The sequence below is a fragment of the Oncorhynchus masou genome, unplaced genomic scaffold (assembly GCF_036934945.1).
Source record: "Oncorhynchus masou masou isolate Uvic2021 unplaced genomic scaffold, UVic_Omas_1.1 unplaced_scaffold_6104, whole genome shotgun sequence".
Taxonomy (NCBI): domain Eukaryota; kingdom Metazoa; phylum Chordata; class Actinopteri; order Salmoniformes; family Salmonidae; genus Oncorhynchus; species Oncorhynchus masou.
Window position 1 is genome coordinate 1 of NW_027012529.1, and position 14,261 is coordinate 14,261.

Here is a 14,261-nt window from a genome sequence, read left to right on the forward strand (position 1 = left end):
GGAGAGGAAGGGGACAGAGGTATGGGATGGAGAGGAAGGGGACAGAGGTATGGGATGGAGAGGAAGGGGACAGAGGTATGGGAAGGAGGGAAGGGGACAGAGGTATGGGAAGGAGAGGAAGGGGACAGAGGTATGGGATGGAGAGGAAGGGGACAGAGGTATGGGATGGAGAGGAAGGGGACAGAGGTATGGGATGGAGAGGAAGGGGACAGAGGTATGGGAAGGAGAGGAAGGGGACAGAGGTATGGGATGGAGAGGAAGGGGACAGAGGTATGGGATGGAGAGGGAAGGGGACAGAGGTATGGGAAGGAGAGGAAGGGGGACAGAGGTATAGGGATAGGAGAGGGAGAGGGGACAGAGGTATGGGATGGAGAGGAAGGGGACAGAGGTATGGGATGGAGAGGAAGGGGACAGAGGTATGGGATGGAGAGGAAGGGGACAGAGGTATGGGATGGAGAGGAAGGGGACAGAGGTATGGGATGGAGAGGAAGGGGACAGAGGTATGGGATGGAGAGGAAGGGGACAGAGGTATGGGATGGAGAGGAAGGGGACAGAGGTATGGGAAGGAGAGGAAGGGGACAGAGGTATGGGATGGAGAGGAAGGGGACAGAGGTATGGGATGGAGAGGAAGGGGACAGAGGTATGGGAAGGAGAGGAAGGGGACAGAGGTATGGGAAGGAGAGGAAGGGGACAGAGGTATGGGATGGAGAGGAAGGGGACAGAGGTATGGGATGGAGAGGAAGGGGACAGAGGTATGGGATGGAGAGGAAGGGGACAGAGGTATGGGATGGAGAGGAAGGGGACAGAGGTATGGGATGGAGAGGAAGGGGACAGAGGTATGGGATGGAGAGGAAGGGGACAGAGGTATGGGAAGGAGAGGAAGGGGACAGAGGTATGGGATGGAGAGGAAGGGGACAGAGGTATGGGAAGGGGACAGAGGTATGGGAAGGAGAGGAAGGGGACAGAGGTATGGGAAGGAGAGGAAGGGGACAGAGGTAGGGAAGGGAGAGAGGGGACAGAGGTATGGGAAAGGGGACAGAGGTATGGGATGGAGAGGGAAGGGGACAGAGGTATGGGATGGAGAGGGAAGGGGACAGAGGTATGGGATGGAGAGGAAGGGGACAGAGGTATGGGATGGAGAGGAAGGGGACAGAGGTATGGGAAGGAGAGGAAGGGGACAGAGGTATGGGATGGAGAGGAAGGGGACAGAGGTATGGGATGGAGAGGAAGGGGACAGAGGTATGGGATGGAGAGGAAGGGGACAGAGGTATGGGATGGAGAGGAAGGGGACAGAGGTATGGGATGGAGAGGAAGGGGACAGAGGTATGGGATGGAGAGGAAGGGGACAGAGGTATGGGATGGAGAGGAAGGGGACAGAGGTATGGGATGGAGAGGAAGGGGACAGAGGTATGGGAAGGAGAGGAAGGGGACAGAGGTATGGGAAGGAGAGGAAGGGGACAGAGGTATGGGATGGAGAGGAAGGGGACAGAGGTATGGGATGGAGAGGAAGGGGACAGAGGTATGGGAGGAGGGGGACAGAGGTATGGGATGGAGAGGAAGGGGACAGAGGTATGGGATGGAGAGGAAGGGGACAGAGGTATGGGAAGGAGAGGAAGGGGGACAGAGGTATGGGAAGGAGAGGAAGGGGACAGAGGTATGGGATGGAGAGGAAGGGGACAGCGGTATGGGATGGAGAGGAAGGGGACAGAGGTATGGGATGGAGAGGAAGGGGACAGAGGTATGGGATGGAGAGGAAGGGGACAGAGGTATGGGAAGGAGAGGAAGGGGACAGAGGTATGGGATGGAGAGGAAGGGGACAGAGGTATGGGATGGAGAGGAAGGGGACAGAGGTATGGGATGGAAGTGATGCTGCTGTTGAAGCTCTGTTCTGTTTGTCTCTCTCACTCTCCTCTCACTCTCACTCACTCACTCAGAGCGTCCGTTGCATCACCTGGAGCGTGTGTTACCCATCCTACACTCTCTGGGTACCGACTCCCACCTGCTGGTCAAAAAGAACCTGGCCATGGAGGCCATACTGGTCTACCTGGGTACACACACACCAACACACACGCTAACGCACACACATACATGTGGTTACCGGGTTAAAACAGAAACAACTCAGATGAACAGTTTTTATCATTAGTTCTGTGTGGTTAAGGTTGGGCTTATGGCTTGCTAGAGCATTGCTGTAGGTGCAGTGTTCTGAGCAGCACCAGTTCACTCCCATTTCTGGGTGGATGTTGTATTTTATTTTATTGTGAGCACATATCCACGTTCTCAGGACCTTTTCAAATGTCTGGAATCTAAGTTTGTTTCTAGTGATCAGGCTGTTAACACACAATTGAATTGACTTCTCAGCTCTACTATTACCCCTATAGTGTTTCTGATTTGGTACGATCCGTCCCCCATAGCCAGTAAAGTGGATGTGTCCAAGCACGGGATGGTGAAGTTCCGGGAGGAGAGGAGCATTCTGGGATTGGGACTGAACACCGGCAGCTTCCACGACCGCTACTTCATCCTAAACACTGTCTCCCTCAGGATGTACAAGGAAGTGCGGGTAAGACACACACACACACACACACACACACACACACACACACACACACACACACACACACACACACACACACACAGACACAGACAGAGCTAATCTGTCTGTTTTGTTTCCCTGTAGAGTAATCGTCCAGAGAGGGAATGGCAGGTGAAGAACCTGAGGGTCTATCTAGGCATCAAGAAGAAACTACGACCACCCACCTGGTCAGAACACCTCTCTGTCCTCTCCTCCTGCCTGATCAGAACACCTCTCTGTCCTCTCCTCCTGCCTGGTCAGAACACCTCTCTGTCCTCTCCTCCTGCCTGGTCAGAACACCTCTCTGTCCTCTCCTCCTGCCTGGTCAGAACACCTCTCTGTCCTCTCCTCCTGCCTGGTCAGAACACCTCTCTGTCCTCTCCTCCTGCCTGGTCAGAACACCTCTCTGTCCTCTCCTCCTGCCTGGTCAGAACACCTCTCTGTCCTCTCCTCCTGCCTGGTCAGAACACCTCTCTGTCCTCTCCTCCTGCCTGGTCAGAACACCTCTCTGTCCTCTCCTCCTGCCTGGTCAGAACACCTCTCTGTCCTCTCCTCCTGCCTGGTCAGAACACCTCTCTGTCCTCTCCTCCTGCCTGGTCAGAACACCTCTCTGTCCTCTCCTCCTGCCTGGTCAGAACACCTCTCTGTCCTCTCCTCCTGCCTGGTCAGAACACCTCTCTGTCCTCTCCTCCCGCCTGGTCAGAACACCTCTCTGTCCTCTCCTCCCGCCTGGTCAGAACACCTCTCTGTCCTCTCCTCCTGCCTGGTCAGAACACCTCTCTGTCCTCTCCTCCTGCCTGGTCAGAACACCTCTATCTCTCTCTGTAGTTGGAGTCTGACTGTAATGTTTCTTATCTCTCTCTCTCTATGTAGTTGGGGTCTGACTGTAATGTTTCTTATCTCTCTCTATGTAGTTGGGGTCTGACTGTAATGTTTTCTATCTCTCTCTCTCTATGTAGTTGGGGTCTGACTGTAATGTTTTCTATCTCTCTCTCTCTATGTAGTTGGGGTCTGACTGTAATGTTTCCTATCTCTCTCTCTCTATGTAGTTGGGGTCTGACTGTAATGTTTTCTATCTCTCTCTCTCTATGTAGTTGGGGTCTGACTGTAATGTTTTCTATCTCTCTCTCTCTATGTAGTTGGGGTCTGACTGTAATGTTTTCTATCTCTCTCTCTCTATGTAGTTGGGGTCTGACTGTAATGTTTCCTATCTCTCTCTCTATGTAGTTGGGGTCTGACTGTAATGTTTCCTATCTTTCTCTCTCTATGTAGTTGGGGTCTGACCGTGATCTATAAAAGTGAAAAACAGGAGAAACCAGAGAAGCAGCAATGGTGAGTCCCTGAATGTGTGTCCTCTGTCTGTGTATGCTATGCAGTATGTCCAGTATATCTGGAGGCCTACTGAGCTACACACACCAGGTGACTAGGGGTCTGCAATGGGAGATCTTTCACAGACGAGAAGAACTCAAAATCCACTTTTTATTCTGGCTTTGACTCATCCTGTAAAAACACACCTTACATCCTGACCATGTCCCATGTCTATCTTGTGCTTCCTACTCATATTAGCTTGGCAGACTTGACCTCACTTGTCACTCTCGTGACCACTTTCTTCAGTCTAGCAATTTCTGGGCTTTGTCAAACCTCCACCCGTTATTTTGGATATCAGAAACTTTGCTGATTCAATAAACCATTAACTTTCAGGAAATAACACATGTTACATTATAATCCTGCATATCCTTTTCAATCCCATACCTCCGTTCCATCCCATTTCTCTCGCTATTTTGTTGTGACGCATCCGATTCCTAGCTGTCATCCCCAGAAGAAAACTCCACCCTCTCTGCAACCTGTTTGTCCTCAACTGATTTATCAATTTCTACTTTCTGTTTGTCCTCAACTGATTTATCAATCTCTACCTTCCTGTTAGAATTAGAACCTTCATTCCCCCCTTAAATTCTTCCTCTTCCTCCTCGCTACTTTGCTTAATTTTCCATTACACTCCCTCTCCTATTGAAATCCCATTTCATTCTCCAGCACGCCCTCGGCGACCTCAATCGCAGTCTCACCTAACCCCCCCTTCCTTGCTCTACCACAACTGCCCCCATAGCCATATTGCTCTCCTTTCCTATTTTCCCCACCACATCTGCCCACCTTCTCCTGAACCCTAAGCGTGTTCATCCCTTCTCCTGAACCCGTAGCCTGTTCATCCCTTCGCCTGAACCCGTAGCCTGTTCATCCCTTCTCCTGAACCCGTAGCCTGTTCATCCCTTCTCCTGAACCCGTAGCCTGTTCATCCCTTCTCCTGAACCCGTAGCCTGTTCATCCCTTCTCCTGAACCCGTAGCCTGTTCATCCCTTCTCCTGAACCCGTAGCCTGTTCATCCCTTCTCCTGAACCCGTAGCCTGTTCATCCCTTCTCCTGAACCCGTAGCCTGTTCATCCCTTCTCCTGAACCCGTAGCCTGTTCATCCCTTCTCCTGAACCCGTAGCCTGTTCATCCCTTCTCCTGAACCCGTAGCCTGTTCATCCCTTCCTCCTGAACCCGTAGCCTGTTCATCCCTTCTCCTGAACCCGTAGCCTGTTCATCCCTTCTCCTGAACCCGTAGCCTGTTCATCCCTTCTCCTGAACCCGTAGCCTGTTCATCCCTTCTCAGTGGTGCTTTAGCTGCTATCCAGGCTCTGTTCTCTGGACATTTACTCACCAAATGCCCCCCTTCCACACCCAAAGCATTTCATTGATTCAGTGGAAGTGTAGAACACTCCATCCCTAGCAGCCAACGTGATGTACAGAGCTGTCTGTGTCGTAACTTCATGGCTGTGTCAATGTTGTGTAGTTTATCTGATAGAGAAAGTGGACTTGTTGAGGGTGTGACTCAGTGTGGGTCTGGTGACATCATCGCTGAGGTGTGAAACGCTCTCGACTCTAATCACTGACTGGACTTTCACCAGGCAGTGTGAGATAGGGAGGTTGGGGGATGGGATTGTGCACTAGGCCTATTTACCTAAGTCTCTGTCTCACTCTCTCCCTCTTCTCTAATAAATAAGCATCAATATGGGTTGTATTTAGATGGTGCTTGTTCTTCACTGGTTGCCCTTTTCTTGTGGAAACAGGTCACAAATATTGCTGCTGTGATGGCACACTGTGGAATTTCACCCAGTAGATTTGGGAGTTAATCAAAATTGGGTTTGTTTTTTAAAATCTTTGTAGATCTGTGTAATCTGAGGGAAATACGTGTCTCTAATATGGTCATACATTGGGCAGGAGGTTAGGAAGTGCAGCTCCAGTTTCCACCTCATTTTGTGGGCAGTGAGCACATAGCCTGTCTTCTCTTGAGAGCCATGTCTGCCTACGGCGGCATTTCTAAATAGCAAGGCTATTCTCACTGAGTCTGTATATAGTCAAAGCTTTTCTTAAGTTTGGGTCAGTCACAGTGGTCAGGTATTCTGTCTCTGTGTACTCTCTGTTTAGGGCCAAATAGCATTCTAGTTTCCTCTGTTTTCTTGTTAATTATTTCCAAAGCATCAAGTAATTATCTTTCTGTTTTCTCATGATGTGGTTGGGTCTGTGTTGCTGTCCTGGGGCTCTGTGGGGTCTGTTTGTGTTTGTGAACGGAGACTCGGGACTCTGGGACTCTTCTTGAGGTTAATCTCTCTACTCTCTCTCCCTCCTCTCTGCTTCTCCTCTCTCCCTCCTCTCTCCCTCCTTCCTCTCTATCTCCCTCCTCTCTCTTTCTCCTCTCCCCTCTCTCTTTCCATCCTCCCTGTAGGTATCTGTGTTGTGACACTCAGACAGAGATGAGGGAGTGGTTCTCCACCTTCCTCAATGTCCAGGTGAGAGGACACATACTACTGTCTGTCACACTGGTTATTATGATTTCCTGTTCTGATTCACCCCCTCTCTCTCTCTCTCTCTCTCTCTCTCTCTCTCTCTCTCTCTCTCTCTCTCTCTCTCTCTCTCTCTCTCTCTCTCTCTCTCTCTCTCTCTCTCTCTCTCCTCTCTCCCCCCTTTTTATCGCCACCCTCTCTATCCCCCTCTCTCTCTCTATTCCCCTCTCTATCCCTCTCTTTCTCTCTATCACTCTCTATATCCTCCTCTCTATCACTCTCTCTCTCTATCCCTCTCTCTCTCTCAATTCTCTATCCCCCTCTCTTTATCCCCCTCTCTCTCTCAATTCTCTATCCTTCTCTCCTTATCTATCCTTTCTCTCTATCCCCCTACTTTCTCATTCTCCCCCTCTCTCTCCCGCCTCTCTCTATCCCTCTCCCTCTCCCTCTCTATCCCTCTTCTTTCCCCCTCTCTCCCCCCTCTCACCCTCTCTCTCCCGCCTCTCTATCCCTCTTCTTTCTCCCTCTCTCCCCCTCTCTCACCCTCTCTCCCCCGCCTCTCTCTATCCCTCTTCTTTCTCCCTCTCTCCCCCCTCTCAGTATGATGGTAACGTGTGGCCAGTGGATGCAGCACAAACACGTGTGACCCGTGCGTTGCCGGTGGATACGCGTCATGGTAACGTGGCATTGATTCCGTTGCGCGGCAGCGAGAATGAGATGAGGAACAGCGTTGCAGCTTTCACCGCCGACCCGCTTGGCGTGAGTCAATCCTCCAATCACTGGGGCCAATCCAAGGTTGTGGGCCTATCAGAGACCTCCATGCTGACACAGCCCCTCCCCCAGCCCTGTCCTGAGTCCCATGATGCAGTGTGTGTGTGGTCAGGAGGGGGGGTGGAGTTGACCCTGTGGTCAGGATGGATAACCTCTGAACTCTGATTAACCCTGATTACGCTATCGCAACCCCTACACAGAGAGAGAGATTCCAATTGGCTATATTAAAACTGTTTCATTTGATCCTGAGTGTAGGTTATGTCCCTGACATCTGGAATCAAGGACTCATAACCCCAGTCTTTAAGAACAGAGACAGATTTGACCCTAACAATTACAGAGGCATTTGTGTGAACAGTAACCTGGAGAAGGTTTTCTGTAGTATGATAAATGTAAGACTTCTAAACTTCCTTAATAAGCACAATGTCTTGAGTAAAAGCCAAATAGGATTTATACCAAAACATCACATGGCTGATTATATTTCCACCCTACACACCCTGGTAGATAAACATGTCTACCAAAATAATACCAAAACATCGGACAACTGATTATATTTCCACCCTACACACCCTGGTAGATAAACATGTCTACCAAAATAATACCAAAACATCGGACAACTGATTATATTTCCACCCTACACACCCTGGTAGATAAACATGTCTACCAAAATAATACCAAAACATCGGACAACTGATTATATTTCCACCCTACACACCCTGGTAGATAAACATGTCTACCAAAATAATACCAAAACATCGGACAACTGATTATATTTCCACCCTACACACCCTGGTAGATAAACATGTCTACCAAAATAATACCAAAACATCGGACAACTGATTATATTTCCACCCTACACACCCTGGTAGATAAACATGTCTACCAAAATAATACCAAAACATCGGACAACTGATTATATTTCCACCCTACACACCCTGGTAGATAAACATGTCTACCAAAATAATACCAAAACATCTCACAACTGATCATATTTCCACCCTACACACCCTGGTAGATAAGCATGTCTACCAAAATAATACCAAAATATACGCTTGCTTTATCGACTTGCAATAAGCATTTGATTCTATTTGGCAAACATGCACTCTTCAATATTTACATTAATGAATTGGCCACTATTCTAGAAATATCCTTAGCCCCTGGTGTTAGTCTCCACAATTCAGATAAATGCCTACTCTTAGCAGATGACCTATGCCTGCTGTCACCCACAGCACATGGCCTACAGCAGAGCCTGGACCTGCTAGAGCAGTAGTACCAGACCTGGGCCCTGGCAGTAAACCCCAAAAACACAAAAATAATGATTTTACAGAGAAGATCCAGATCTCAGGGAATTAGACCAAAGTTCTCAATTGGTACAAAATTCAAAAGCAAATTCAAATTGAAATACCTATTAAAATTTGGCTAAAACGAATTGAATATGTCATTGACCCAATTGCACTTTATGGCAGGAGGTGTGGGGTCCACTTGCAAAACAAGATTTCATCAAATGGGACAAACACCCCATTGAAACCCTGCATGCAGAGTTCTGTAAGATTATCCTACATGTCCAGAGGAAAACTACAAACAATGCATGCAGGGCAGAATTAGGCCAATATCCACAAATAATAATAAACTCAAAAAAGAGCAATTAAGTTTTGGAAACATCTAAAATGCAGTGACCCCCTCTCATATCATTACCAAGCCCTGCAATGCCAAGAGCTGAGCAAAGAAAAGAGTCCCCTCATCCAGCTGGTCCTGGGGCTGAGTTCACAAACCTGTTCTACTAACACACTGAAGCCTCAGTCCCCTCATCCAGCTGGTCCTGGGCTGAGTTCACACACCTGTTCTACTAACACATTGAAGCCTCAGTCCCCTCATCCAACTGGTCCTGGGGCTGAGTTCACAAACCTGTTCTACTAACACACTGAAGCCTCAGTCCCCTCATCCAACTGGTCCTGGGGCTGAGTTCACAAACCTGTTCTACTAACACACTGAAGCCTCAGTCCCCTCATCCAGCTGGTCCTGGGGCTGAGTTCACACACCTGTTCTACTAACACACTGAAGCCTCAGTCCCCTCATCCAAGTTCACTAACCTGTTCTACTAACACACTGAAGCCTCAGGACCAGAACATCCAATCAATCAGGATAAACCAAATTACAGCACAGTCAAAACAAAACTATATTGCTTATTGGGACACACAAGCACAAACACAAAGCGAAATGCAGTGCTATCTGGCCCTAAATCGACAGTACACCGTGCTAACTATTTGACCATGGTTACTGATCAAAACCTTGACAAAGTGCAGGCTCATTGAGCATAGCCTTGCCATTGAGATGGGTAGACAGGAAAACCTAGAGGAAAGGCTTTGCAACCACAGAGTATAATTTTCCTAAATTTGAAACCCTTATTCAAGAGGGAGAGCGGGAGAGAGCGGGAGAGAGAGCGGGGGAGAGAGAGCGGGAGAGAGAGCGGGAGAGAGAGCGGGAGAGAGAGCGGGGGAGAGAGCGGGAGAGAGAGAGAGAGCGGGAGAGGAGAGAGCGGGAGAGAGAGAGCGGGAGAGAGAGAGAGCGGGAGAGAGCGGGAGAGCGGGAGAGAGCGGGAGAGAGAGAGAGAGCGGGGAGAGCGGGGGAGAGAGAGAGAGCGGGAGAGAGAGCGAGAGAGAGAGAGCGGGAGCGAGAGAGAGCGGCGGGAGAGAGAGAGAGCGAGAGAGAGCGAGCGGGAGAGAGAGAGAGAGAGCGAGGGGAGAGAGAGAGAGAGCGGGGAGAGAGCGGGGAGAGAGAGAGAGCGGGAGAGAGAGAGAGAGCGGGAGGAGAGAGAGCGGGGAGAGAGAGAGCGGGGAGAGAGAGAGAGGCGGGAGAGAGAGAGAGAGCGGGAGAGAGAGCGGGAGAGAGAGGAGAGAGAGCGGGGAGAGAGAGAGAGCGGGAGAGAGAGTTAGGGAGGGGGAGGGAGATGGATGGAGGAGGGAGGGAGGGTAATTCATGGAGCTTTTTTTTCATCAGTGTGTGTGTGTTCTGGATATAGTGATCATACATTTAAGCAATAAGGCACGAGGGGCTGTGTTATATGGCCAATATATCACAGCAAAGGCTGTTCTTAGGCACTACACTAATGTACCCTTAGCTGTGGTACATTGGTCATATATCACAAACCCCTATTATAACTGGTTACCAACGTAATTAGAGGAGCACAAATAAATGTTTTGTCATAGCCATGGTATACGGTCTAATATACCACGGCTGTCAGCCAATCAACATTCAGGGCTCAAACCACCCAGTTTATAATGTTTTCTACGTACCCCTCTGACCCTGTGCAATTGTGTGTAGGCTTGCTGTGTCTCTGTGTCTTGCTGTGTCTCTGTGTCTCTGTCTTGCTGTGTCTCTGTGTCTCGCTGTCTCACTGTGTCTCGCTGTCTCACTGTGTCTCGCTGTCTCACTGTGTCTCGCTGTCTCGCTGTCTCGCTGTCTCACTGTGTCTCGCTGTCTCGCTGTCTTATTGTGTGTCTGTGTCTTGCTGTGTGTCTCTGTCTTGCTGTCTCGCTGTGTCTCTGTGTCTTGCTGTGTGTCTGTGTCTTGCTGTCTCTGTGTCTTGCTGTCTCTGTGTCTTGCTGTCTCTGTGTCTTGCTGTCTCTGTGTCTTGCTGTCTCTGTGTCTTGCTGTCTCTGTGTCTCGCTGTGTCTCGCTGTCTCTGTGTCTTGCTGTATCTGTATCTTGCTGTGTCTCGCTGTGCCTGTGTCACGCTGTGTCTCTCCTGCTGTGTCTGTGTGTTGCTGTCTCTGTGCGTGGCTGTGTCTTGCTGTCTCTGTGTCTTGCTGTGTCTGTCTTGCTGTATGTCTGTGTCTCGATGTCTTGCTGTGTCTCGCTGTGTCTCGATGTCTTGCTGTGTCTCGCTGTGTCTCGCTGTCTTGCTGTGTCTTGCTGTGTCTCGCTGTCTTGCTGTGTCTCGCTGTGTCTTGCTGTGTCTCGCTGTCTAGCTGTGTCTCGCTGTCTTGCTGTGTCTCGCTGTCTTGCTGTGTCTCGCTGTCTTGCTGTGTCTCGCTGTCTTGCTGTGTCTCGCTGTCTTGCTGTGTCTCGCTGTCTTGCTGTGTCTCGCTGTCTTGCTGTGTCTCGCTGTGTCTCGCTGTCTTGCTGTGTCTTGCTGTGTCTCGCTGTGTCTCGCTGTGTCTCGCTGTGTCTCGCTGTCTTGCTGTGTCTCGCTGTGTCTCGCTGTCTTGCTGTGTCTCGCTGTCTTGCTGTGTCTCGCTGTCTTGCTGTGTCTCGCTGTCTTGCTGTGTCTCGCTGTCTTGCTGTGTCTCGCTGTCTCGCTGTGTCTCGCTGTGTCTCGCTGTGTCTCGCTGTGTCTCGCTGTGTCTCGCTGTCTTGCTGTGTCTCGCTGTGTCTCGCTGTCTCGCTGTGTCTCGCTGTCTCGCTGTCTCGCTGTGTCTCGCTGTCTCGCTGTGTCTCGCTGTGTCTCGCTGTCTTGCTGTGTCTCGCTGTGTCTCGCTGTCTTGCTGTGTCTCGCTGTCTCGCTGTGTCTCGCTGTCTTGCTGTGTCTCGCTGTCTTGCTGTGTCTCGCTGTGTCTCGCTGTCTTGCTGTGTCTCGCTGTCTTGCTGTGTCTCGCTGTCTTGCTGTGTCTCGCTGTCTCGCTGTGTCTCGCTGTGTCTCGCTGTCTCGCTGTGTCTCGCTGTCTTGCTGTGTCTCGCTGTCTTGCTGTGTCTCGCTGTCTGTGTCTGTCTTACTGTGTGTCTGTGTCTTGCTGTGTGTCTGTGTCTCGCTGTGTGTCTGTGTCTCGCTGTGTGTCTGTGTCTCGCTGTGTGTCTGTGTCTCGCTGTGTGTCTCGCTGTGTCTCACTTTCTTGCTGTGTCTCGCTGTGTGTCTGTGTCTCGCTGTGTGTCTGTGTCTCGCTGTGTGTCTGTGTCTCGCTGTGTGTCTGTGTCTCGCTCTGTGTCTGTGTCTCGCTCTGTGTCTGTGTCTCGCTGTGACCTGGCTGATGGCAAACAGGTTGGTGAATCCATATATAACACTGACTGTGTGTGACATAGCTGTTAGCACTCACCATTACACTTGACAGAGTTCATGTCAGCCAGTCTGAATAAATGAATCTCTCCTCCCTCCCCCCTCTCCCCCTCTCTCTCTCCTTCCCTCTACTCTCCCTCCCTCTACTCCCCCTCTCTCTCTCCCTCCTGCCACCCCCCCTCTCTCTCTACCTATACCCCCTCTCTCTCTACCTATACCCCCCTCTCTCTCTTCCTATACCCCCCTCTCTCTCTTCACCCCCCGCTCTCTCTCTCTTACTCCACCCCCTCCCTCCCCCACCCCTCCTCCCCTCACTCCACTCCCCTCTCTCTTTCCCCTCCACTCCCTCTCTCCCTCTCCCTCTCCCTCCACCCCCATTCTCTCTCCCCCGCCACCCCTCTCTCTCTCCCTTCCACCCCCTCTCTCTCCCTATACCCCCCTCTCTCTCTCCCTATGCCCCCCCTCTCTCTCTCCCTATACCCCCTCTCTCTCTCCCTATACCCCCCTCTCTCTCTCCCTATACCCCCTCTTCTCCCTATACCCCCCTCTCTCCCTCTCTCTCTCCCTATACCCCCCTCTCTCTCTCTCTCTCTCTCTCTCACCTCTCCTCCACCTCCCTCTCTCTCTCTCTTCACCTCCCTCTCTCTCTCTTCACCTCCCTCTCTCTCCCTCCCCCCTCTCTCACCCTCCACCCCCCTCGCTCCTCTCTCACCCGCCCCTCTCTCTGTCCCCCTCCACCCCCCTCGCTCCTCTCTCTCACCCTCCCCCTCCACCCCCTTCGCTCACCCTCCACCCCCCCGCTCTTACCCCCCACCCCCTCGCTCCTCTCTCTCACCCTCCACCCCCACCTCTCTCTCTATATCACTCTGTCTCTCAGCTCTTTAGAGATGTCTGATAATGGGGCCAGACAAGGTGAGACATCATTATCTAATGTTTGTTCATGTGTAAGAGTGCGTGTGTGGTTATCTAATCATCCGTGTGTGTTTCATAGGGGAGAGACCACTAGCTATAGAACCCACAAACTCTTCAGAACATTCCAGTAATGCCCCCCCCCCCACACACACACACCTGTGCCTATAAACTGGACCTCTACGCAGGGGAAGCAGGTGTGTCATGAGGAGAGAGAGACTGTTACCAGAGTGCCTTTTACAACTGCAGTGCACCCTGGGATACATGGAGGGCCTGGAAGACGTTCTGGTATAGACTGAGGGAGGGACAGACCTACAGACGGTTACTGGAGCAGCCTGACAGTACAGACTTTGTCTCTCTGAGAGGCCTGGAGAACCTGTGACAGGTGGGAGATAATGGAATGATCTTCACTGGCAATCCAGCCTTCAGTGTCCCCATATATCCCATAATAACTCTATCCCTTCCTCTAAACATGTCGATCTCCCTGTTTTTAACTTTCCCCTCATCTACACCTCTCTGAGACTCCCCCATCTATAAAGTGTTCACCCCACTCCCCAGTGTTCTCCTTCCCTGTTTTCTAGACTTGTGTAATTATTTATTTCTCCAGCAGAGGGAGCAGCATATGAACATAAGGGGGACAACCATGACCATTATTCAACATTTAAGTTGGTTCCACTAGTCAAGAGGGAGCCATAGAGACGTGTCCAAGTTGATTTATGTAGTGACGTCATTACTCCCAACTCTAGGCCAAACCTGTATATACACACACACACACACACACACACACACACACACACACACACACAGACCCCCTCATAACTGTTTTTGGACAAGAAAAAAGTGCTCACTATGTTTACCATTTGTCTAAGACTGTGGTGTCCTTCCTGTCTGCTACTCTGTACACTTTTAAATGTTTCAGTCAGAACTACATTCCTAACTCAGTGATGACATGTGGAGGGGTCCGTAAGGAGGCATTATTAAACACCTGACCGTGTGGTTAACCAACCTGTTCTCCTGAGCTCACATTCTGTTTCAATGAGCACAGTGATGAGTCTGGTTTCACAACTGACTGACTGGTCAGAAAATGGTCTACTTTTCTGGGGACGCAACAACACGCACAAGTGGTGTATTCTCATGAATGTGAACCTAACACTCTCAATCATCATATTAAATGTAACATGACAGCTTTAACCTGCCTCTGTCT

The 14,261-nt window shown here is 50.5% G+C and overlaps 1 protein-coding gene across 5 annotated transcripts; it reads left to right on the forward strand.

Moving 5' to 3' along the window:
* Nucleotides 1-1,746: 1,746 nt before the first annotated feature.
* On the forward strand, nt 1,747-13,878 carry LOC135536394 (arf-GAP with Rho-GAP domain, ANK repeat and PH domain-containing protein 1-like). 5 transcript variants are annotated; one of them, XM_064962739.1, is made up of 8 exons: nt 1,747-2,048; nt 2,412-2,557; nt 2,675-2,757; nt 3,842-3,901; nt 6,333-6,396; nt 6,991-7,149; nt 13,026-13,060; nt 13,246-13,878. In XM_064962739.1, exons 1-7 carry the CDS (start codon nt 2,024-2,026, stop codon nt 13,041-13,043), a joined length of 555 nt encoding a protein of 184 aa, XP_064818811.1. In that variant the 5' UTR covers nt 1,747-2,023; the 3' UTR covers nt 13,044-13,060; nt 13,246-13,878. The 5 variants fall into 5 exon arrangements, with proteins under 5 accessions (XP_064818811.1, XP_064818812.1, XP_064818810.1 ...); XM_064962740.1 differs by having other exon boundaries at nt 13,307-13,877; XM_064962738.1 differs by having other exon boundaries at nt 1,748-2,048; nt 13,140-13,878.
* The last annotated feature ends 383 nt before the right edge of the window (nt 13,879-14,261 follow it).

What these genes read in the sequence shown, in the direction of transcription:
- LOC135536394 (XM_064962739.1), top strand. Translation starts at nt 2,024, where the DNA reads ATGGAGGCCATACTGGTCTACCTGG. An exon ending in AAACTACGACCACCCACCTG is followed by an intron (nt 2,758 to 3,841) that starts GTCAGAACACCT and finishes CTCTCTATGTAG; the next exon opens with TTGGGGTCTGACCGTGATCT. An exon ending in CCACCTTCCTCAATGTCCAG is followed by an intron (nt 6,397 to 6,990) that starts GTGAGAGGACAC and finishes CCCCCCTCTCAG; the next exon opens with TATGATGGTAACGTGTGGCC.